General features: G+C 39.7%; 1 protein-coding gene across 4 annotated transcripts in view; it reads right to left on the bottom strand.

The window, feature by feature from the left end:
* MED14 (mediator complex subunit 14) overlaps positions 1–21,440 on the bottom strand; it is a 75,000-nt gene extending 53,560 nt beyond the window's left edge. For 3 of the 4 annotated variants that reach the window (XM_067723254.1, XM_067723255.1, XM_067723256.1), the window contains exons 1-10: positions 20,823–21,438; positions 16,002–16,028; positions 12,338–12,443; positions 7,323–7,496; positions 6,538–6,667; positions 5,943–6,071; positions 5,524–5,631; positions 4,862–4,994; positions 3,743–3,893; positions 3,190–3,301 (exon numbers count right to left, since the gene is read on the bottom strand). In XM_067723254.1, the coding sequence (XP_067579355.1) occupies positions 3,190–3,301; positions 3,743–3,893; positions 4,862–4,994; positions 5,524–5,631; positions 5,943–6,071; positions 6,538–6,667; positions 7,323–7,496; positions 12,338–12,443; positions 16,002–16,028; positions 20,823–21,034 (1,282 nt within the window). In that variant the 5' untranslated portion in view covers positions 21,035–21,438. Of the gene's footprint in view, positions 1–3,189; positions 3,302–3,742; positions 3,894–4,861; positions 4,995–5,523; positions 5,632–5,942; positions 6,072–6,537; positions 6,668–7,322; positions 7,497–12,337; positions 12,444–16,001; positions 16,029–20,822 lie in introns of all 4 variants that reach the window. The other variant, XM_067723257.1, reaches the window with a different exon arrangement.
* Positions 21,441–22,288: the final 848 nt, after the last annotated feature.

Genomic DNA, 22,288 nt, shown 5'->3' with positions numbered 1-22,288 from the left:
CATGTATTTAAAAAAACCTCTGAACGCTATTAAACATTGATTATACAGGAAAAGATTTTTTCAAGTTATTTATGTACCTCATTTTCAAGTCACAGATGAAATAAGAACAGAGGCAACTGCTAAACACAAATTCCCAAAGCTGCCAATATACTCTTTCTAGAGTTTCACAGTATTTCCACCAGGCCCGATTAACTTTCCTCTTAATCTCACAAGTTGGTATAACACAATCCAGTAAAGGAGCAAAGTCCTGAAAGCACACCATGTGCTCATCACATTGATGACCTGCTAAAGGAATATGCTCTTCTGGTTACCACAGTCCTTTAAAGCTACACTGCAGGAGAAGGGCGGGGAGTGAGTAGAGTGGTAGCGTAGGCCCAGCCCTTCACCAGGTGTGACTTCTCTGTGCTACTTTGTTAAACAAGGACAATGACATCTTCCCGTCCACGCCATGGGTTCAGGAAGAAGCAATGACAAGCTTTAAAGGTGCTTTAGAAAGCAAAGTGCTCAATAATGTACATTTTCTGTATTTATGTACCAAAGAAACAAACCAAAACCCCTTGTTATAAATTTGCAACAATTAAAATAGGTGATGTTGCCACTGGTACTGTCTATACAAACAAAATAATAAATCAAAAAAAGATTGCAGGAAGCATATTTAATCAGAGGAAAACAAACTGCTTTCAAGTGTATCTAACGTATTTGCATACAAATCTTTAACATGCAGGTCCAGCATAACTCATCTAAAACAAACAAAAAAACAGGACAAAAAAGGCACAAACGGGAATTTCTTTTACAATATTCTATCATTCAGACCAGTGTGACAAATTTAAAAAGTGCTTAGAGATTTGAAGCAGAGTTGCTGATTTTTAAAATATATCTGTACTGTCTTAATTCCTAATGGGATAGGAATGTACTCTTTAAAACACAACTATTTTTAAAGTGTAGCAACGGAGTAAAACTAATTCTGACAATTGGGATGACAACTATAATTTCAATCTAATTAACAAAATTAAATATTTTTGAAAAGATAGGGCATCAGAGAAGAATACAGAGAACACAGTCCAAAAGATAGAAAATACTTTGATGTACATCTCTGAACATATTTTATGGCTGCCGATGTCTGTATTTTTCTTTACAGAAAATAAAATATATAAGGCCTTAAGCATTTAAAGGCAACAGGTTTTAATGGAGTGTATCCAGAATGGAGAAGCTTATGGAGAATGAAAGGCCGTGCAAAATGACTGAGCTGCACACTTCTTCCTGCAGCAGGAATATATACAAATCTCCTCTTTCATTTCTCCCTATCTATTTATTGAGGACAAAATGAGGAATGTACCAACAGACAATAATATAAAGTGGGAAGACTGAAGAGAAGCAACTAAGCCCAATTAGGAATGGCTGTGTGTGGTTCACAGCTTCTGAACTGACCTTGAGACCCCAAATCTGGTGCTGACAGAGCACAACCCAAGGGAGAGCACCCTGGCTTCCTAGAGTCAGGTGATGATGAGAAGGGGCTGCAGGGCAAGTTACCTTTAGTGCCTTGAACTGCCTTTTTAAAATTGCTCTCCCAGAGTCCTGCCTACCCTTCCCTGAGACATTCCCACCCCACACCTCCCACCCTCAAGAAACCACACAATGCCCCCTGGGCTGTCTAAAACCTGCTATCTGTACACTCCCCTAGCCCTTCCTTGAAATGCTCCATTCTCCCGAGCTACTCATTTTCTCAGCTTATTCTAGTGAGGAGTTGGAAGAAAAGCCAGCTAATTAAGGGTAATTGCACTAAGGGGTTCGCAGAACAGACTATGGTCCCTGGTCCCAGCAAAGGATCTGACTAAAGCATGCTTTCCCATCACAAAAGAGATCAAGTAAGACTACACGAGAGTATAAATGCATGAACGTGAATTTAAAAAAACAGTTAAAGCATATGTCCTAAAATGGTGGGTCAGCAGACCCTTTCCTACAGCAGTCCTTGTTTCCAGAATTGTTCCGATTAAAGCAGGGCTGAGGGGCCAAACCCCACGTGCAGAAACCTCCCTCTCCTTCAAAACAGTCTCCAAAGCACCTTTCTCTAACGCTGAGGACTCAACAGACTCGTAGGGCTTGAAAACCACTACTGTAGCACACTCCCACTACAGTAAGAGATCCAGGAAGAGCCTGGACTAACATCCTCAAATTACAGATGAGGAGAATGGGGCCCAAAGAATTTAAGTGACTTGTTCAAGAGCAGAAGAGCAGCTGAACCCACATCTTTTGGCTACTCAAGCAGTGACATCTCTACAAAATGCTGCTAAAGAAAAATCTTCGCAACTTACGTGAACAACACGCAAAACTATTCCTAGGTAAACACACGTTCAGTCCATTTTTCAAAGTAGTTTAAATATCCCCCAGGCAATCATACTGAGGTTTTTTTTACTTACTAAGACTTGTTTACAGATGATACTAAAGTAAACCAGAGCCTATCAAAAGATCATAAACCCCAATTTTCTACAATCCCAATGATATTTTAGAATTTCACTATTTTGAAAAATTAGAAATAATTAAAATTAGAAAAATTAAGATTGCAAAAATACTGTGGGCACCAGGTAATCACAGCTAAAAACTGGGGTAGGAATAGTAAATATGCTCATTGTAATACTGTGAAACAATATTCCTAGAATGAAAGCACTTACTTTGTAAATGACTGACCGTCCCCATACGCTCTGAATATACCAGGTAATTAGAAGATTTTTCACTATGTGTGCATATCTTTATTTCTTATTTTGAATCCTGTTAATGTATTAACAACTCAAAAACATTTTTAAAAAGACAAGGGATATATTTTGCTTCATTCAAACAGGCATTATTTCATAAATACATTATAAATATTTGCAAAGCTGCCTTAACCTTTTAGAAGAAAAAACAAAAGAAGACTCATATTAAAATGTTAAAATAGCTTCTATTTCAATAGGAAAGAAAAGTTTTAAGGAGAGTTGATATACATACATTTCAAAAATAAGGTCAAGCTAAATGAAAAAGAAGAAAGTAAGGGAAAAATTAAGACAAGCTTGGTAGATCACAAATTAAAATGCAGCCTCTACAACAAAATCCGTATATCAGGAAAAAAATCATTAAGAAAGACTCTTCAGAAAATAAAAGTGGATACTAATTTAAACAAAAGAAAGACAGAAATACCATTTTAAAAGAACCTACAATTTTCATTGGCATTGAAACCTCTAAGAATGGCCTTCAGTTCCTGGAGCTTCTGATGAGCTCGTGCATGGACACTGTCAATCAGGAGTTTTTCTATTGATAAATGATCAATCTGCATAAACAAGAACAGAATTGTATGTGCAATTTAAACATTTTTACTTTAAAAGCCCGAGAGTAGATTATTGTGCTCCAAGATACTTCTTTTTAGAATCACAATGATTAAGTGTTAACCAGTAAAAGAAAGCAAACTTAAAATTAAAAAAATAAATTTAAATGGTATTGATAACTTAAAGGCTACAGTTAACATTCTGGCAACTATAGATCTGATCTAAATTACAGAATTTGAAAGAACATCTTAAAAATTATATTAGATGTTAAAACAACCACAACAAATGTACAAGCATAACATTCATTTAAAATAAGTTTCATAAAGGGTTTTAGGAACAATTAGGTATTTTAAAGGATTTGTGCTAACAGTTTAAGTATAAATGGTAAGTTATATTACTATATTCATTTAATCAAACCAATATTGAAATATATTGAGTTCTTTTACCTTCATGGCTCTTTCTACTAATTTGGAATCAGAAGCTGGCAAAGGAGGATCATGAAAAATCTGTAAAGGCTTGGAGACATCATTCTCATCAATTTTAATTGTAACTTTGTGAACAGATGCTGTTCCTGTTTTTCTCCCAAGAACCTGTTGACTAAAGAGAAAAAAGAAATATTAAGAATTTTTTCCAACACAGTCTGTTAACTTCTGGAATAAAAGAGAGACAGTCTATTGTGCACCTTATCCAGAGTCTAGAACATGGCAGGTCCTCACTGTTCGTTGAGGGAATATTAATATTGGGAAGACAGCTATTCTATAATCCAACACAATATGATTTACTACATTAAAAAAAAAACACAGACACAGAATTTAAAAATAAAACACATGCACACACACACAAAAAGGCCAAAACAATCTTTAAGTGGTGTCTATTCACCTTTGATTCCTTTACAGAAAATGGGAATCAAGCAAAGTTCAAATAGGGAATAGAGGATTGGAAAACAGCCTGATACTGATTTTCCCCCAAAAAACTTCCCCAAAAGTTTTTAAAAGGTGCAATCCAAAATATAACACTGTGATAAGCAAGAATTTTTTAAAAAATGATACCTGATAATCTAACCTAATGGTCTTTTAGCAATCTGGTATGAAGCCAGAGTAATCTAATCTTTAAGAATAGTAAGTTTTGAGCTTCCCTGGTGGCACAGTGGTTGAGAGTCCGCCTGCCGATGCAGGGGACACGGGTTCGTGCCCCGGTCTGGGAGGATCCCACATGCCACGTGAGCGGCTGGGCCCATGAGCCATGGCCGCTGAGCCTGCGCTCCGCAACGGGAGAGGCCACAGCAGTGAGAGGCCCGCGTACCACAAAAAAAAAAAAAAAAAAAAGAATAGTAAGTTTTACTACAAATAGATAAACGTCTACATATTTAAAATATGCCATGTTCTAAGAAAGGTGTCAATTATGGATGTCCTATGTGGTTTATATACCATAGGACTTTACCATACAAAATCATGTTGCTAGAGGTACACAGAGGTATATGGTAAATCAGATGTATGAGAGAAAGAGAGAAACAAAAAGAGTATTTACAGTCATTGCATGACCCCACCAGAATCAACTTTACTTACTTCCAAACTGAGAGGGAGAGGCACTTTCCTGCATGATACCTTTCCACCTGTACGAGGTCTCCCCACCGCTCTCGGATTAACATTAGAGTTTGGGAATGTAGCACTTCTAACTGAAGTGATAAGCAGAAAGAATCTGATGGATCTTGTTAAGCAAATCTAAGATATTACTACAACAGCCAGTGAAGTATAAGCAAACTTCATTTAACAAACGCTCTATTCCCCAAAAGTTGGCTATTATACTTCTCCAATGACTTATACAAAAAGTGTTGGAATTTGTGACATAATTTTAGAAAAAGGTTTTGTATTTAATTTTGAACCAATATAAACAAAATGTAAGGTCCAGGTTGCCCCTTAATTCATCATAGTTTAGAGAATATGGGTAGACTAAATGGTACTTTTTTTCTCTCCAAATAGTACTATTTCTACCTTATCATTTAAAGTTTTTACCTGCAAAGTCAATAGTAAAATTTAAAACTTCATTTTTTATAGACATATCACTATTCTTTACACTGGCCAGTTCCCCAACCCCCGTTTCCACCCAAAAAGGGTGACGGGGAGAGTTTAAGCTGCTCTAGTTCAGGACTAGGGGCAGATGGAAATTGTGTGTGTGTTGGGGGACACAAATTCTTTACAAATACAGGGCTCAAATTTCAGAAGGATACGCAGGCAGTTGTACATGTCCTGAAGAGGTTTCTCATCGGCAAAGAGCCTAGACTGTACCAGCTGATGGATAAAGTTGATCTGCATACTATGAACCAAGGCTCGCCCATCTTCCATTGGCAGGAGAAAAGAAGGTGGTTAATCAGAAAAGTGTACAGATTGTGTCATAGACCAACTAAGGAAGAGTATATTCACTAACGATGAGTTTAAAAAAACTGAAATTATCTATGAAAACTAGAGAGTACACTAGAGAAACACTGAAACTTCTGTGGTCAGTAGGCAGTTACAATTATCATAAAACCTACATCAGATTACAGGATAAATTGCTAAACACATGTATTATTCTGCAAGAATGTTTCAATAATATAACACCCAACATTTAAATCAATACATATGATTTAAATCATTATTTATGATTTACCTCCTGTTTCCTTATCCTCAACTAGAATTTCTAGCTTGAGAAGACGCCAGGGAACATCAGGGTCATCTCCCATCACAGTCAAGGTGGCTTCAAATTCTCCTTCCACTCGAAACTTCACTCGGCCATTTGCTTTCAGAAGAAGAAGAAGAAGGTCTACTTTGCTAGAAAATAAGCAGCTTCCCACTAACCTAGAACTTTCAGTCTCGCTCACGAGAAATTTTAAACAGACTTAAGAATCTTTCATAAGTGTTCAGACAATTCACTGGTTCCTGCATAAACAGTAGCCAGCTTCCAGGTCATCAAGAAACCAAAGGCAACTCTTCTAACATCAAGGAACAGTATTTTCTTGAGGCTCAACTCTAGGACCTAGTCTCTCCTCCAGCCCCAGGTAATCCTGCCCACTCCCCAGCTTCAAATACCAGCACTGTATTTCCAGGTACTAAAGGGAAATGATATGGCACAAGTTTCGGATTCAAACACCACCAAAATTGTAGGTCAAGACTTCATAAGGATATTTTAAAAGATAAAACCCCAAAAGCTGTTTGAAAAATATTCTAACGAGTCAATTCTTTAAAAATGTATTTCAGGTACATACCAACTGTAAGATTTGCTAACTGAGGAGGAAGATCTGTGGTTACAAGTCGATGTCTAAGAATCTGGTTCAGCTGGTGAAGTGTAGCTTGTTTCTCAATTTTGGTAATTGGGTCTGGAGGAATAATTTTATCCTACAAAAAAGTTTAAGTAATCTAAAAATAATGTACAAAGAGACATAATTTTTACCTGCGCCTGTTCTAACACAGTATTTTCTTACTTTACCCAAGAGAACCTCAACACTCATTTCTGCAGTCTACATCCAATAATAGTGACCATTACTATCATGCATTAGAGTGTCAATGATTCCACCAGTCCCCCAGCTAAGATGGTAATGCAACACGATCTTCTTCATGTTCTATTTATGAAACCAACTTAATGTCACTAGATGACTTTCACCACTTCTTAGAAGTATAAAATACAACAGCACCAAGTGAGTCAACAACTACCACAACAACAAATTTTTAAAAACACTTCCAAAAAGCAACTAGCGAGCCGTATTTTCACATCTGAAATAGATGTTAAGTTACCTTCATAATTCTGTTCACCCCCACCTAAATAAATAAATAAACAAACTCATTTTGATAGCTACTCACATTCTGGCTCCCATTTATTTCAAACCCGCCCCCTCCAAATTTTAATTATAGAGAAAAAAGCAAACTACATGAAATATTTATTTTAAAAATACAGAACAGTTTTTTGTTTTGGCTGGGCTACTTATTAATATTGTAGAATCCAATGCCAAAGCCTTCAACTTTTGAGGGTGGGCTGGGGTAGGAATGCACTTACCCTAATGCAGGTTGGTAGCCGTGGGTAAGATCCAGTAGTCAGTACATCAATAGCATATGGGATGGCGAAACTAGGCAGGCGTGCATGGACCAGAGCATCTCTAGCTAATGAGGCCAGGCGATCAGCAGTATCCACAAAGAGGATGGCTTGATGATCTAAGAAGCTCGAGATCATCTTCAAAGCAAAGGGTATATGTATTACGCTTCCTTGAAAACCAGCCACTTTTCACGTCAAATATCATTTATTGATTCCAAAGTAAACTCTGAGAGGAATTACTATAGCTTTTCCATATTTCAAAATATTTCATCAAAAAATTTTCCAGTAATTTGAAGAAAGAAGAAATATTTTTAAAAACCAGTAATTTTCTATCAATTTAAATAAAAGGTTTCCCGATTCGTTTCTCCATCTTTAACATTACACATACATATGACAAGTTAGGAAAAATAAATAGAATACAATGCTTTTTCTCTTACAGACTTCTAGAGTTGATTGGTAATAAAGGAGACATAAAAGCATGGTCTCCTGGACCCAGACTGCCTTGGTCTCAACTTTAATTCTGCAACTCACTAGCCCTATAACCTTGGGCAAGTTGCTTAAATCCCTCTTTGCCTCAGTTTTTTCAATATAAAATGGAGATGATTTCCTCCCCCTCATAAGGTTGTTCGAGGATTAAGAGTTTATGCATATGAAACCTTTAGAACAGTGCCTAGAACATATAAAACACACAGTAAACATTGTCCATTATGAGATCTAGGCCAACTTCACGTCCAATATAGAAATCCTTTCCATCAGTTGTCTACTCAATGCATTTCACAAGCGTGCCTAAACTAGTAGAGGTCATCACGAAGCTGAAAACTACTTCCTTTCTGGAACAATACTTAAAAGTCTTTCACGTCCTTCAAACGGGGGAAGCCCACTCTATCTTCAAGCTGAACATTCCAAATTCCTGACTCACCATCCCTATTCCACTGCCTGGAAATGCTCCAGTTTATCAGTGATCAACTTAAAATATGGTATCCAGAATTAATAACACATCATGCACACATAATGCCCTACATTTTCTCAGTATTCCCACACTTATTTTATTATCTGATTTTCACGACTCTAGGAAATAAACAAAACAAGATAATTACTATTATCTTAGAGATGAGAAAATTGAGGCTGAGGTTTAGACACTTGCTCAAAGATAGTGAATAATCAGAGAAGCTGGAACCAAAAAATGTTTTTTCTAACTCTTAGTTAGACCAGCACAGCCCCTCATGACTAGTAAAATGGAGTTCTATTAACACCACCAACACTAACTTCTTATCAGCAGCCACGACACTGCTAACACACAGCAAGCTTGAAGTTAACTAAAAGGCCTTGATCTTCTGTGCATGAATCTCTATCAAGCAAGGTCCCCTTTCCCACCCGGAACCTAAAGCATGACTGTACTCTGATTTTTAACATATTTGAATCCTGCTTCTCTCAACTTCCGTATAGGTTTTTACTCAGATTTAGGTCATCCCAAGTCTCCATTCACTCAAGACACTGTAAAAATGCTTAGGCCAAAGAATACTAAAGATTTCCGTCCAGGAAGATGTGCGTCAACCCTAGTGGGGTGCCACAGTTCTTCGAGCCTACATCACTCCACCTTAAATGTGGGTTATTAATGAAACTCTCTAAACTACCTTGCTCAACTCAAAATAAACTAGCTCCAGCTATATTTCTTTGACTTCGAAATCAAATTAATAAAGATAAAAGTTTAGTTTTGAGTTACTTATTAGTGAATCCATATAGGTCCCTAATAATCATGCTCTTTTTTTATTCTTAAGTACTCACATACCAACTGTTGATATGATTAATACCAATCTCCTTTAAAATTTAACTGAGCACCAAAGAGACACTTCTCTAAGGAAAATATACAAATGGCCAAAAGCACATGAAAAGACGTTCAACATCACTAGTCATCAGAGAAATACAAACAAAAAACACAGCGAAGTGCCGCTTCACACCTACCTACCAGGAACGGCCAGAATCAAAATGTCAGATGATAACAAGTGCTGGCATGGAGCAATTAGAACCCTCTTACATTGCTGGTGGGAACGTAAAATAGTAGAGCCATTCTGGAAAACAGTCTGGCAGTTCCTCAAATGATTATTAAATATACAGTTACCGTATGACCCAACCATTCCACTCCTAGGTATATACCCAAGAGAAATGAAAACACATGTCCACAGAGAAACTTGTATATGAATGTTTATAGCAACATTATTCATAATAGCCCAAAACTGGAAACAACCTACAAGTCCATTAACTGATGAATGGATAAACAAAATGTAGCAGATCCATACAATTCAGCTATAAAAATGAAGTACTGATACATGTACAAGTACAACATGGATGACCCTTGAAAACATCATGCTAAATGACAGAAGCCAATCACAAAAGACCATATATTATGATTCCATTTACATGAAATGTTCAGAATAGGCATATTTATAGAGACAGCAGAGGTTGCTTAGGGCTGGGGGGTGCTTGGGGTGATAAAGGGTAATGATTTTCTTTTTGAGGTGACGAAAGTGTTCTAAAATTGACTGCTAATGGTTGCACATATCTGTGAATATACTAAAAACCACTGAATTGTACACTTTATTATTACTATTTTTTTTTTGGCCGCACCGCACAGCGTGCGGGATCTTCATTCCCTGACCAGGGATTGAACCTGTGCCCCCTGCGGTGGAAGCGCGGAGTCCTAACCACTGGACCGCCAAGGAATTCCCAGAATTGTACACTTTAAATGGATAGATTGTATGGTATGTGAATTATATCTCAAAATTGCTTTTAAAAAAAGCTCAAGGAGGAGAGAGATATTTTTTCTTTTTCTTAGCTAAAACATTATCCAGACTGCTTTACCATTAGTTAGAGTTCTATAAACCGTGTATTTATACACTCATCTAAACACTTCATATGTCTGGCGTGGCTAAAGATCATTATCTATTAAGAACCTCTAATGAGTCTAGTTAAATAATCATTAGGTTGAGAACACAAGTGTCAAAACGTGAATAATCCTCTAATTCTCCAGCTGATGGACTTTATCCCTGACAAAAACACATCTCTGTATCTACATTCACGAAACAAAAATACCAAAACTTTATGTATAAAGTTCAACATGAGACTTTATTCAGAATGCGACTTACTGGAACAGCCAATTCAAAAAACTAATAGGAAAATACTATACCATGAATTAATGAAAGATAAATACAATACGGCTCAATATCAAAACCAAGAGTTTTGGATTTTGCTTGATATTATTTTAACGACATACAGCTCAGTAGTATCAAACAGGTAATTTAAATACCCATGGTATAATTAGGGATTTAAAGCTAGATTTGAAAAATTGAATACTTGGATTTTATATACCTCAGTAATACTTAACTCTTCACTGAAAGTCTGAATACCTTTAGGAAAAGATTACCTCAAATTAACGAATTACTGAAAAGAAACCTTAGGCTTCTCAGAAATACTACCATGCTTCTTCATTTTGGCCAAAATAGATTCATTAGACTTGGTGCCCAAATTTGCAAAACAATGAAATGAATTGTAAACTTCCTGGTAAATAAGCTTGGAATAAGCCTGTTTATTAATATTTATAATAAAAACTATCCTTTGATGACAACATGAATAAAATAACTTTTTCCCCCATAAAGAAAATTCAATATATGGTACAAAATATCCTCCCCCTTTGATCAATGCTATATAAAAGGATGATACCAGCTTACTCCTAGAGACAAAAGATCTGTGGCTAGAAATGTGTCTTCTTTTAACTTTCAAAAAATATATTATTCTAGAATTTTAAATTCTCAACTTCTTCAAACCTCTTTTTTCCTTTCACTTTAGCAATTTTCACATAAGCTTTCTTTCTAATGATAAGGGAACCTAGTGAAACTGAGGATAGCAAATGCACTGGGCTAAAATTGAGGGGAGATGTCAGAAAATCATATGCAGAAACACACTGTGTTGTAGATTTCTTTCTAAAGGGAAATTTTATGGAATATGCAAACCCCAATAGACCTGCAAATGTAAAGTTACTATAAAAATATTTCAACTTAGCTTGTCAGGGTGCAAAAAATAAATTATGGTGGATAAATAAATGCTCTCATTATTTTAAGATTTTATTCATTTTGTTATAATTACTCTACCCTTTCCAATACGAAATCTATTCTCCTCATTTTGTGTCTCATCTGTTAACACCATATCATCCTCCCCAAGTTATGAGCTCAATAGGCTAACACAAGATCCCTACTGATGTTTCTCCTCCTTAACATTTCTTGAACATAGCTTAAAACTTTTGTGGGGGGTAGGGGGTGCATGTTTTAGAATCTTTGGTACACTTCGCTACAGGTCACTCCTTTGAATTCAAAAGAATGACTCAACCAACAGTCAAAAGACCATGAGCTTCCTGAGGGCAAGGACTATGCCTTATTCAAGTCTCCATCCACTATGTCTTATGCCCTGTGTGCAATAAAGGGTTGGAGAATGAACAGATGAATAAACGAAGGGACAGATAAGTGCTATCATCAGCTCTGGGGCCTTGAAAAAGCCATTTAACTTCGAGGAACCTTATTTCCTCATCTGTAAAATAAGAAAAGACTGACTCTGCCATTCTCAAAGGGTTGTCAAGAAATCAATAGGCAAATTTAGGGAATACTTTGCAAACTCTAAGGAAGCATACGAATGTAAGCTAACCACTTCCCCCTTTAGGTCCAGTCTCATATTTAATGTCTTCTAGCGTAATGACATCTCCAGATATGGCCTACTCTTTTTTCTGATTAGGTTTCCATAAACAAATACTAAGTTTCTACAGATATATACTATACAGTATCATACAGAAATAATGATTACTCACATAAGTAATGTATCCCAAAACGTATCAGCAGATATAAGTTAGAGCTAAAATTAGAAATTATGCCTATTACAAGTTAACATTCCAAAAAAGTTATTTTATATAAAATAAAGTCAAAAGTTTAACTCACCGCACATTTTTCCACTTTGCCAGCATTATTAGCCCATTTTACTAAAGCTAATAATCGAACAAAGAGTTGGCGTGTCCGGCTAGCAAACTGCACTATTTCTATTTTCCTTTAAAATAAAACAAAACAACTCTTAATGAACCAACAAATTTGAAGGAGTATTTCACAATTTATTTTATCTGAGCTAAAATATGAATCAGTCTTTGTTTACAACCATTACAATGAAATGAACCACCTAAAATATTTATTTAAATATGAATTATTGTCACATTTTGTATACCACCTGCATATACTTCATTTTCTACCTCAGAGTAACATCTCCAATAGAATGCTTAAGCAATGAATCACATTTTCAAATTAATTTTATACTGCAATAAAAGTTGTTTACTAAAATATACTAAATTCACAAATATAAAATTATTATATAGAAGTTAACTGGGTCACAAAGGGGACCAAATTATGGTTTGAAGTTGAAATTATGAATTAGTAACCTTTCTGGTAAGAGAAAGGAAGTGAAATAGCTCTTTACCAAAACCTGAAACTGTATTATTTCTACAAAGGCAAGGGCCCATTTCCCATCTTGCAAGAGCATGATTTATAAAATTGAATAAAGAGCTTAACTATGCAACTCTTGACCAAACTAATTTCAATAACAAAGTACTAAAAATAAAAGCTAAAAGGTCTGTCCATATCTATTTTTATACTATACCCACTACAATGCTTTTTCTCCCCATACTCATCAGTATTTTTATCATCTCCTCATAAAGGCTTAAAAGCTTTACTAAAAGCTTTACATTGTCAATCAGCGTGTTAGCTAGACCTCTCAACTTCATGTCGGCTACAAAACTGATAATCATACCTTTCATGGTTTACCTTATGACACACACAAAAATATTCGACAGGCCAGGACTGATGACAGGCCCCAGCAAGACACCAACCTCCCTCCAAGTGGACTCTGACATATTAATCTTGTTACAGCTGTTCACTGACCTGTAGATCCGACCCACACCTCTGTATCTCACCAACAGCAATACCATGATGCAATGCGCCAAAATGAAAGTTTCTGCTGAAGCATAATCCTAACTGAAGACCACAGAGTCTAGATCCTATTGAGAGCATACATACCCCACAAACAACCTGAAAGACTTCCTTAAGGTTCAGCCTGCAATATGATTATTGGTGGTAGAAAGAGAAGAATCAAGGACACTGATACAATTATGACTCTTTGCCAGGGTCTGTGAAGGATCCTTAGAGATAAAACAAGCAGAGAGCATCACAGGCAAGACTGGAACACAGCAGAAATGTTAAATGTACACTAAGATCTGGCAGTCACCTCAGTGCTAGGAGCCTCAGTGCTGTCATTCTAACTCAGCAACGGCTTACAGAGGATGTGAGGTCTCTTCTCTCACAGAGTAAACATATTTGTATATTACTAATTCTGTTGCCAGAGGAGCTCCTCTACTGGAAAGGAGACATCCCCCTTTGTAAACTATTTTAATACGGTTTTTTCTTGACACCACGCTGTCCCAAGTGATAGGCAGCATGAGTTGGTTTTCCAAGGCCCAGTTTCCCTTCCTACCCCAGAGTGGACAGAACAAATCCTGATTTTCTTTTTTTTTTTCTTCCCCAAATGAATGCATTGTGGGTATTTTATTTACTTTTGGCTGGTGTCAAATATATTTTTTTAACATCTTTATTGGAGTATAATTGCTTTACAATGGTGTGTTACTTTCTGCTTTATAACAAAGTGAACCAGCTATATATATACATATATCCCCATATCTCTTCCCTCTTGCGTCTCCCACCCTCCCTATCCCATCCCTCTAGGTGGTCACAAAGCACCGAGCTGATCTCCCTGGCTGCTTCCCACTAGCTATCTATTTTACATTTGGTAGTGTATATATGTCCATGCCACTCTCTCACTTCGTCCCAGCTTAACCTTCCCCCTCCCCTTGGCCTCAAGTCCATTCTCTAAGTCTGCGTCTTTACTCCTGTCCTGCCCCTAGGTCCTTCAGAACCTTTTTTTTTTTTTTTTAGATTCCATATATATGTGTTAGCATACGGTATTTGTTTTTCTCTTTCTTACTTCACTCTGTATGACAGACTCTAGGTCCATCCACCTCACTACAAATAACTCAATTTCGTTTCTTTTCATGGCTGAGTAATATTCCATTGTATATATGTACCACATCTTGTTTATCTATTCATCTGTTGACGGACACTTAGGTTGCTTCCGTGTCCTGGCTATTGTAAATAGAGCTGCAATGAACATTGTGGTACATGACTCTTTTTGAATTATGGTTTTCTCAGGGTATATGCCCAGTAGTGGGATTGCTGGGTCGTATGGTAGTTCTATTTTTAGTTTTTTAAGGAACCTCCATACTGTTCTCCATAGTGGTTGTATCAATTTACATTCCCAACAACAGTGCAAGAGGGTTCCCTTTTCTCCACACCCTCTCCAGTATTTATTGTTTTTAGATTTTTTGATGATAGCCATTCTGACTGGTGTGAGGTGATACCTCATTGTAGTTCTGATTTGCATTTCTCTAATGATTTAATGATGTTGAGCATTCTTTCATGTGTTTGTTGGCAATCTGTATATTTTCTTTGGAGAAATGTCTATTTAGGTCTTCTGCCCATTTTTTGATTGGGTTGTTTGTTTTTTGATATTGAGCTGCATGAGCTGCTTGTAAATTTTGGAGATTAATCCTTTGCCAGCCGCTTCATTTGCAAATATTTTCTCCCATTCTGAGGGTTGTCTTTTCGTCTTGTTTATGGTTTCCTTTGCTGTGCAAAAGCTTTTAAGTTTCATTAGGTCCCATCTGTTTATTTTTGTTCAAATCCTGATTTTCATTTCCTTCCTTAAAAACGGACCAGCCAAACCATAATACAGGTATGCTTCAATTGTCTCTTCCACTTCTATCTTTTCGATCTATGTCTAACTCTCTCAGAAAGGTCACTGGGGGTAGGGAGTGGAGCATAGTCACTAATAAATGCTAAAGTCCGCCCTAGTGACTTGGTATTTAACAAAAAGATGAACCAAGGAGCATAAGTAGTTCCAAATATAGAGTCAAGTAGCCTATACTGTAGCCACAGTTTAAATCTCCCTCACCTAATTTCTTTGAAAGCTTAATTTATCTTGTTCCTTTGGACTATGGAAACATACTAGCATTTAGAAATGTCTTAAGCCCCAAACTCCAACTGAATCAAAATTCTCTTAACTATAAAACAGCAATAGCAGTAGACAAATGTCCACTCTCTATAGATCTCTAATAGCATCATTGCAGCAAATGATAAATTAGCAGCAAACTTTCTAAAGTCAGTCTCTTCCTCAGCTTTCTCCATTTAGTTCTGATTTTCTACATCTTCCTACCCCCTCAGGCACTTGACCCGGTCAGTGATTCAATAAAGATTTCTAGAAGAGAAGGTCCAGAGCTGCCCTCATACCAAGAATTGTCAAGGATGAGGAAATTATATTTCCCAGGGCTCCTTAAACAAATGGTGTGAAGTCACCCTAGGCTCTCTGCGCCTATGTTCCTGGTCCACAACTCTACCACCCATACCTACACATACCTCCCCGCCCCGCCACTTTCTCTCTCACTCACACACACACATACTCATAGATATATCAACACAGACACAGATTTAAGGTTTTTTTCATACTCACCTTTCCACATCAGATTTCCTTGGCAGTCTAAGAAGAAAAAAAAAAGAAACTGACTAAATACATGCACACCTTCATTAAAATATGATAATGGTCTTTACTTTGACTTATTAAATACCTTAGTATTTCAGAAAAACTGGATGAATAGACACTACAGGCTTGTGTGGCTCCCTACTCTTTTTTATTTTATGAGTTTCCGGCAATATAGCTACAAAGGAAAAACTAACAAAGGAACATTTCTCTCCATTCAAAGTGCTTCAAAAGATACTGCATGAACCTCAAACATTTAAAAAGACCAAGTCTTACCTTAGCACACTACATCATAGAGAGTCAGAGAAAATATTCTTTTAAGACCAAAATGATCATGGTTGCAAGGTACTACTTAGTTGCCAGCCTCCCCATATTCAATGGAACCTTGCTTCCAAGCACTAATCCCCCCATGTTTTGTTATGGTGGGCAAAACTAGAAGCTAGGCACACAAAAGGGCCAGCGTCAGCCAAGGGACGTACAGTAATTATGATGTTGCTTGGTTAGATGCAAATGATTACTTTTAAACAGCTCCAGTGAGGTTTTGATCTCTTTTTTGCTAGTTCTCCAGTACGAAAGCCAGCAACCAATGTCACCCTTTTCCCTGAAATTATACCATTTAACACTCTCACGTCCACCGATGCTTAGAAAGATCCTGATTTGCTTCCTGAATCACCACATTCTGTAAACCTCTATCCTATGGTCCAAGATTCAACAGCCTGAACTCTAAAGCCTCCCCTACATCTAATAGGCTCTTGAAGAATACACACTGAACCGCTTAGACCCTCTTCCCCCCGACATGCCACAAGTGCAGAAAAACTAAAACCACCGCCAGAGATTCGAGGTACAAGGAAGGGAAACTATTAAAATGAGCTCTGACTTAGAGTTACCTACAATTCTTCGGGTAGACAATGGGATGGAAGCTCAAGTTATGATCCAAGTGATACAAGAAACTAGATAGGAGCTAGAAGGGCCAGCAGATCAGAGGATGAAGCAAAAATTAAGGCCTTATTATAAGACTGCAAGTAAAAGCAGCTACTGGGAAGTTCCTATACCTGTGAAAGATCCGGAAAACACTCCTTGAGAAGACTCCCCTGTCCTCAAGAGAGGGAGAGAATGAGAACCATGGATACTTGTATGTGAGAGAGGGAGAAAAACAGAAGAGTAGAGCCTTTGCGGGTAGAAAGAATAGGAATCATTGTTCTAGCCGCCGCCCGCCCCCCCCCAAGAGACCCTAAAAGGATCATCTCTTGCCAGAGGTGGTGTCATTTCAGGGACAAAGGACAGGCTTTGCTGCCTACATCCCTCCCCCCCCAATTCCTCCTAATCTATTTAAAATTCCTTTATGGATGACAAATCCACCACTTGGGGCAAAAACCAACCCTAAAGGGCGAATCTTTGGAGGAAGTCACAGAAACCTTGTTTACACCAAAGCGTTTTAAGACAAGTTTACATGACTGAGATCCTAGCATTTTCTGATTTTAATTAAAAGAGGTTTTTAAAAGGAAGAACCTAAGTCTCTAAAAAATCACAGCAGAATGTAAACTCTAAAATGAAAGCATGTATTACATGCGTCGGGGGAGGAAATGAACAAGCAAAAGGAAAAAAAAATAGAAATCTGGGGCCAAAAACAAACCACCTTTTTTACTTTCAATAGTCCACAGACAAGCATCAAATGTGGCAGAAATAAGACTCAAAGTATACCTTGAACACTGGTTTTATATTAATACATTAATCCTGGCAGTTTTTACCTGGAACAAGGAAAAATACATGATTTAGGAACTTCCAAGGTATATTCCTAAACCAATTTTGGTTACCACAAATCAAAAGAGAAAAAAGTTATTTTATATACCTATGTATCAAGAGCAACAGTGAATTTTCCCCTTAAATTCCCCAGGTCTACAATGACAGGTGCCCTGACTTAGAACAGTTATTGTTCTAAGCCCTGGGGGAGGTAGCAAACAACTCAAAATCCCTGTCCTCATAGAACTTCCAGTGAGGAGGAGACAGACGACAAACAGTAAGTGCTGCAGAAAAACAAAGCAGTGAGTAAGAAGGATAGGTTGAAGGGGCAGAGTACTTCTCATGGGTGATCACCAAAAAGTCTTTCTGATAAGTTACATCTGAACAAAGACCTAAAGGAAATGTGAAAGCAAGCCACACAGATTTCTGCGAGAAGAGCAAAGGCTCGCAGGTGGAGTGTGCCTGACCCTATCAAGAAAGATCAATAAGAATAGCGTGACTGAAACAGAAGAAGCAAGGAGAGTATTAGAAATGAAGTTAAAGAGGTAAGGGAGAGAAGACACATCATGTAGGATATTAAAGGTAGACCACAGTCTTGGTTTGCTCAAGATAGTCCCGGTTTATGCCTGTCGTTCTGCCACTGCTATTAATAGCACCACCTTTCATGCTCAAAAGTGTCCTGACTTGGACCATAAATTTTATGGTCACTCTCTATATAGGTGACTATAAAAAGTTTTTACTCTAAGTGAGATGGGGAACCACGGGAAAGTTGTGAGCAAATAAGTTTTAAAAGGATCATCCTGGGGCTTCCCTGATGGGCGCAGGGGTTGAGAGTCCGGCTGCCGATGCAGGGGACGCGGGTTCGTGCCCCGGTCCGGGAAGATCCCACATGCCGCGGAGCGGCTGGGCCCGTGAGCCATGGCCGCTGAGCCTGCGCGTCCGGAGCCTGTGCTCCACAACGGGAGAGGCCACAACAGTGAGAGGCCCGCGTACCGCAAAAAAAAAAAAAAAAAAAAAGGATCATCCTGGCTATTTTATGGAGGAAAAACCGTAGAGGGGCAAGGGTAGCAGCAGAGGCCACAGTTAGCAGACTACTGCAGTAACACGAGCAAAGGATTAACACTTGATGGAAACGTTGAAAAGTGGTCAGATTCTGAAGTCAGAGATGACAAGACTTGCTAATGTACTGAGTGTGGGATTGGAAGAAAGAGGAGCCAAGAATTACTCCAAAATTTCTGGCCTAAAAGCATCGAAAGGAAGAATGGAGGTACTATTTAATGAGATAGGAAAGTTTTGGGGGCATCGAATGGAATCAGCAGTTTGGTTCTGGACTTGGTCCAGAACTTGCCCATTAGGTACTTAAACGTAGGCACCTGGATACAGAGTCTGCAGTTCAGTGGAGGCGCCTGTGCTGGAGAAATAAGTATGGGAATCATCAACCTATAAAGGGTGCAGGATGAAGTATAAAACTATATACTTATTCTACAGCAATAAAATGTTTCTTTTCGGGCTTCCCTGGTGGCGCAGTGGTTGAGAGTCCGCCTGCCGATGCAGGGGACACGGGTTCGTGCCCGGTCCGGGAAGATCCCACATGCCACGGAGTGGCTGGGCCCGTGAGCCATGGCTGGCCACTGAGCCTGCGCATCTGGAGCCTGTGCTCCGCAACGGGAGAGGCCACAGCAGCGAGAGGCCCGCGTACAGCAAAAAAAAAAAAAAAAAAAAAAAAAGTTTCTTTTCATAACTAAGTCCTGAAACAGTAACAACAACACAATTCAAAGAAGTGCTACAAATGCCCTATGGAGAAACAAATTATACAAATTACACAAACACTGACGGCGGCAGTTTTCAACAGTTTCCCATAGCTCTACATAGGACGGGTACATGATATCTTCTCATGGATACTCAAATTCTTATGAAATCCAACAACTAATGGTGCAGAGAAGTATATTACCACAATAATCCCTCATCATGACAGCTATTTAAGTTTCTCATTACACGGGCGCGGGGGGGGGAGGCTTCTTTCTGTAAAGTACAGTGTATCAAAATTCTCAGAATGATGTTTTACAGGAATAAGTGGAGCCTATTCTAATTCTTTAAGTCATCTGCAAAAAAAAATATTTTAACAGTCTCTAGCAACAAAGTACTGTGACACTGCACAGCCTAATACCTACATACTCGTGTATTTCAACTGAATACACTGATCTGGAGCCTACCAATAGATAAAAGATAAAAACGAATCTAGATGAAAACTAGTAACTCTTACTTTTTCTGAACATGAATTTAAAAGTGTAAAACAGCAATTCAAGTATATATACCCCTAAATTTTAGTTTCTTCACACACGTGAAAATCTTTACAGTGTATTCCGATCCTATTCTGAAGAGATTAACACCCTAATCATGTCGCAAGGCATTTCACCCGGTAACTTGGTGATTTACAAACTCCGTTCATACCCCAAGAGACAATAACAGCAGGCTAGTTACAAAACAACCTTACACTAAATGCGTGAAGACTTCAGTCCCAAACGTTCCAGAAAAACAAACAAACTTGGAATCCAAAATTTCACATTATTTTATACACAATACATCTCCTGAGTTCAAACTTTGTCAGGAGTAATTACAACCCACATTTAAAATGTACCGTAAGAAGCTGTAAAACAATTTCTCACCTTTGGGTTTTTTGGGGGGGTTTTTTTGTAACTCGAATAGTATGTATTCCTAAACCGTAATCTTGGGGTCTGGGCTAGAAAGCTTCCAACCAAGAAATCAATAGGGTTCAGCTGGCAAATCGAGCAAAAATTCCAAGGACTGGCTTTTCAGGGAGTCTAACAACGTGCATAATTCACAAGTCTCGGCTGCTTCATCTCCAGAAAGACCCCAAACGCAAAGCTTCTCCTCCACCTCCGCTGGGCCCCAAGAGTTCAAAAATTCTAGACTAAGCAGTCCAGCAAAGAGGAGAAAGCAGCAGCCTTTTGGGGAGAAGGAGGTGCGAACCTCTCAGCCGGCTGGGCGGGAAGGGGGGGGCTGGGGAGCAGGCGTGGATTTCGCGGCACTTACAGATCAGTCAGCACCATGAGCTCCGAGTAGGCCCGGTGCAGCAGAAATTCGATGAGGGTGCTTAGCCGGTAGCCAGGGCTAGCCGCCGCCGCAGCGGCCGCCGCCACGGCGGCTCCCGGAGGAGGAGGCGCCGGGGCTGACGCGGGGCCGCTGCTGCCCCCTCCGCCGCCTCCGGGCGGGACCAGCTGGTTCTCCAGCTGCACTGGGGCCATCGCGGCGCAGAACCGGGCTTGGCGCAGCGGCACAAGATGCGGACCTCGAGTCTCCCTCCCGGGCGCTCGGTCACCGCGCCGATGTGGGCGCGGGCGGAGTCGTCGTCGCCGCCGCCGCCGCCGCCGCCGCCGCCGCCGCCGCCGCTTACTACCGCCAGGCCGCCTCTGAACAGGAAGCCGTGCGCCGGCCGCGGAGGCCCGCCCCCATGTAGCGACAAGCCCGCCGGCTCCAGGGACTGGAGCAAGGGGCGGGGAGGGAGGGGGCAGGGGGGGAGGAGGGAGGGCGGGGAAGCGGGGCGGGCGCCGCAGAAAAGCTGCGCTCCCGCAACCGATCAGATGCAGCTCCGCCAGGCAGCCGCAGCATCCATGTTGTTGACTGCCCAAAGCGGAAGTTGTTAGGCAGTACTGAAAGGGAGCCAAAGGGGAACTTCCGACAGCAACCTGTGCCTTTTCTCCCTGCTGTTGGGCGCCCGGACGCTGGGGGGCGCGTGGGAGTGGGGCGGGGCCGGCGCGCTGGCGGGAAAAGCGGAAGCGGGGGCCGGGCGCCCCCGGAAGTGGATGTGAGGGCGGGGCCGGTGCGAACGTCAGCAGTTGCCGCGCCCTTGCCCTCTCCGCCCTCTGGGATTTAAAAGCCTCCAATTTGCGCTGAGGTGTCGATCAACGCTCCCCAGGTGGGTGCAACACGATCGGGAGGCCACCCTATCCCAGATGTTTGTGACTTGTGGTTCTGGACTCGCAAATTGTTGCGGCTGCGTGCTTCTGACTTCTCAGATCTTTGCCCCGCCCACAGTCTGCCCATGCGCCTTTCGTGGGATAGAAGACGTTTCCGTCATTTTTTTTTTTTTTAAACTGTGGGAAAAGATTCGAGAAAATCTGATTAGGGGTAGGAGCAGGGCCACTGGCAGAATAACCTCACTTTAACGGAGTTGAATATATGCTGAGTTCTTTACCGACCCCCAAATCCTGGCAGTTCTACCACGGAAACAGCCCTTAAATCCTCTACCGCTGATTCTCCCACTTGGTTCTTGTCCCTGCCCTTGAAGTAGCCGCCCTGCCTTCCAAGGACTTTCAGTTCATCTTCTGTGCCCTACTGCCACTTTTTCTCCCCTCATAATTCACGTTTAATAATTTTGCTTCCTGCGTTAAAGCGGCGATTCTCAACCTTGCCTGCACGTTGGAATCTTGGGCGGTGGAGGGGTGGGTGGCTTTAAAAAATATTTATGCCACCCCTACCCCCAATACATTCGACTTTAA

The sequence above is a fragment of the Pseudorca crassidens genome, chromosome X (genome assembly GCF_039906515.1).
Source record: "Pseudorca crassidens isolate mPseCra1 chromosome X, mPseCra1.hap1, whole genome shotgun sequence".
Classification (NCBI taxonomy): domain Eukaryota; kingdom Metazoa; phylum Chordata; class Mammalia; order Artiodactyla; family Delphinidae; genus Pseudorca; species Pseudorca crassidens.
The sequence above is the reverse complement of the archived record's forward strand: the minus strand, read 5'-3'. Positions and strand labels throughout refer to the sequence as shown.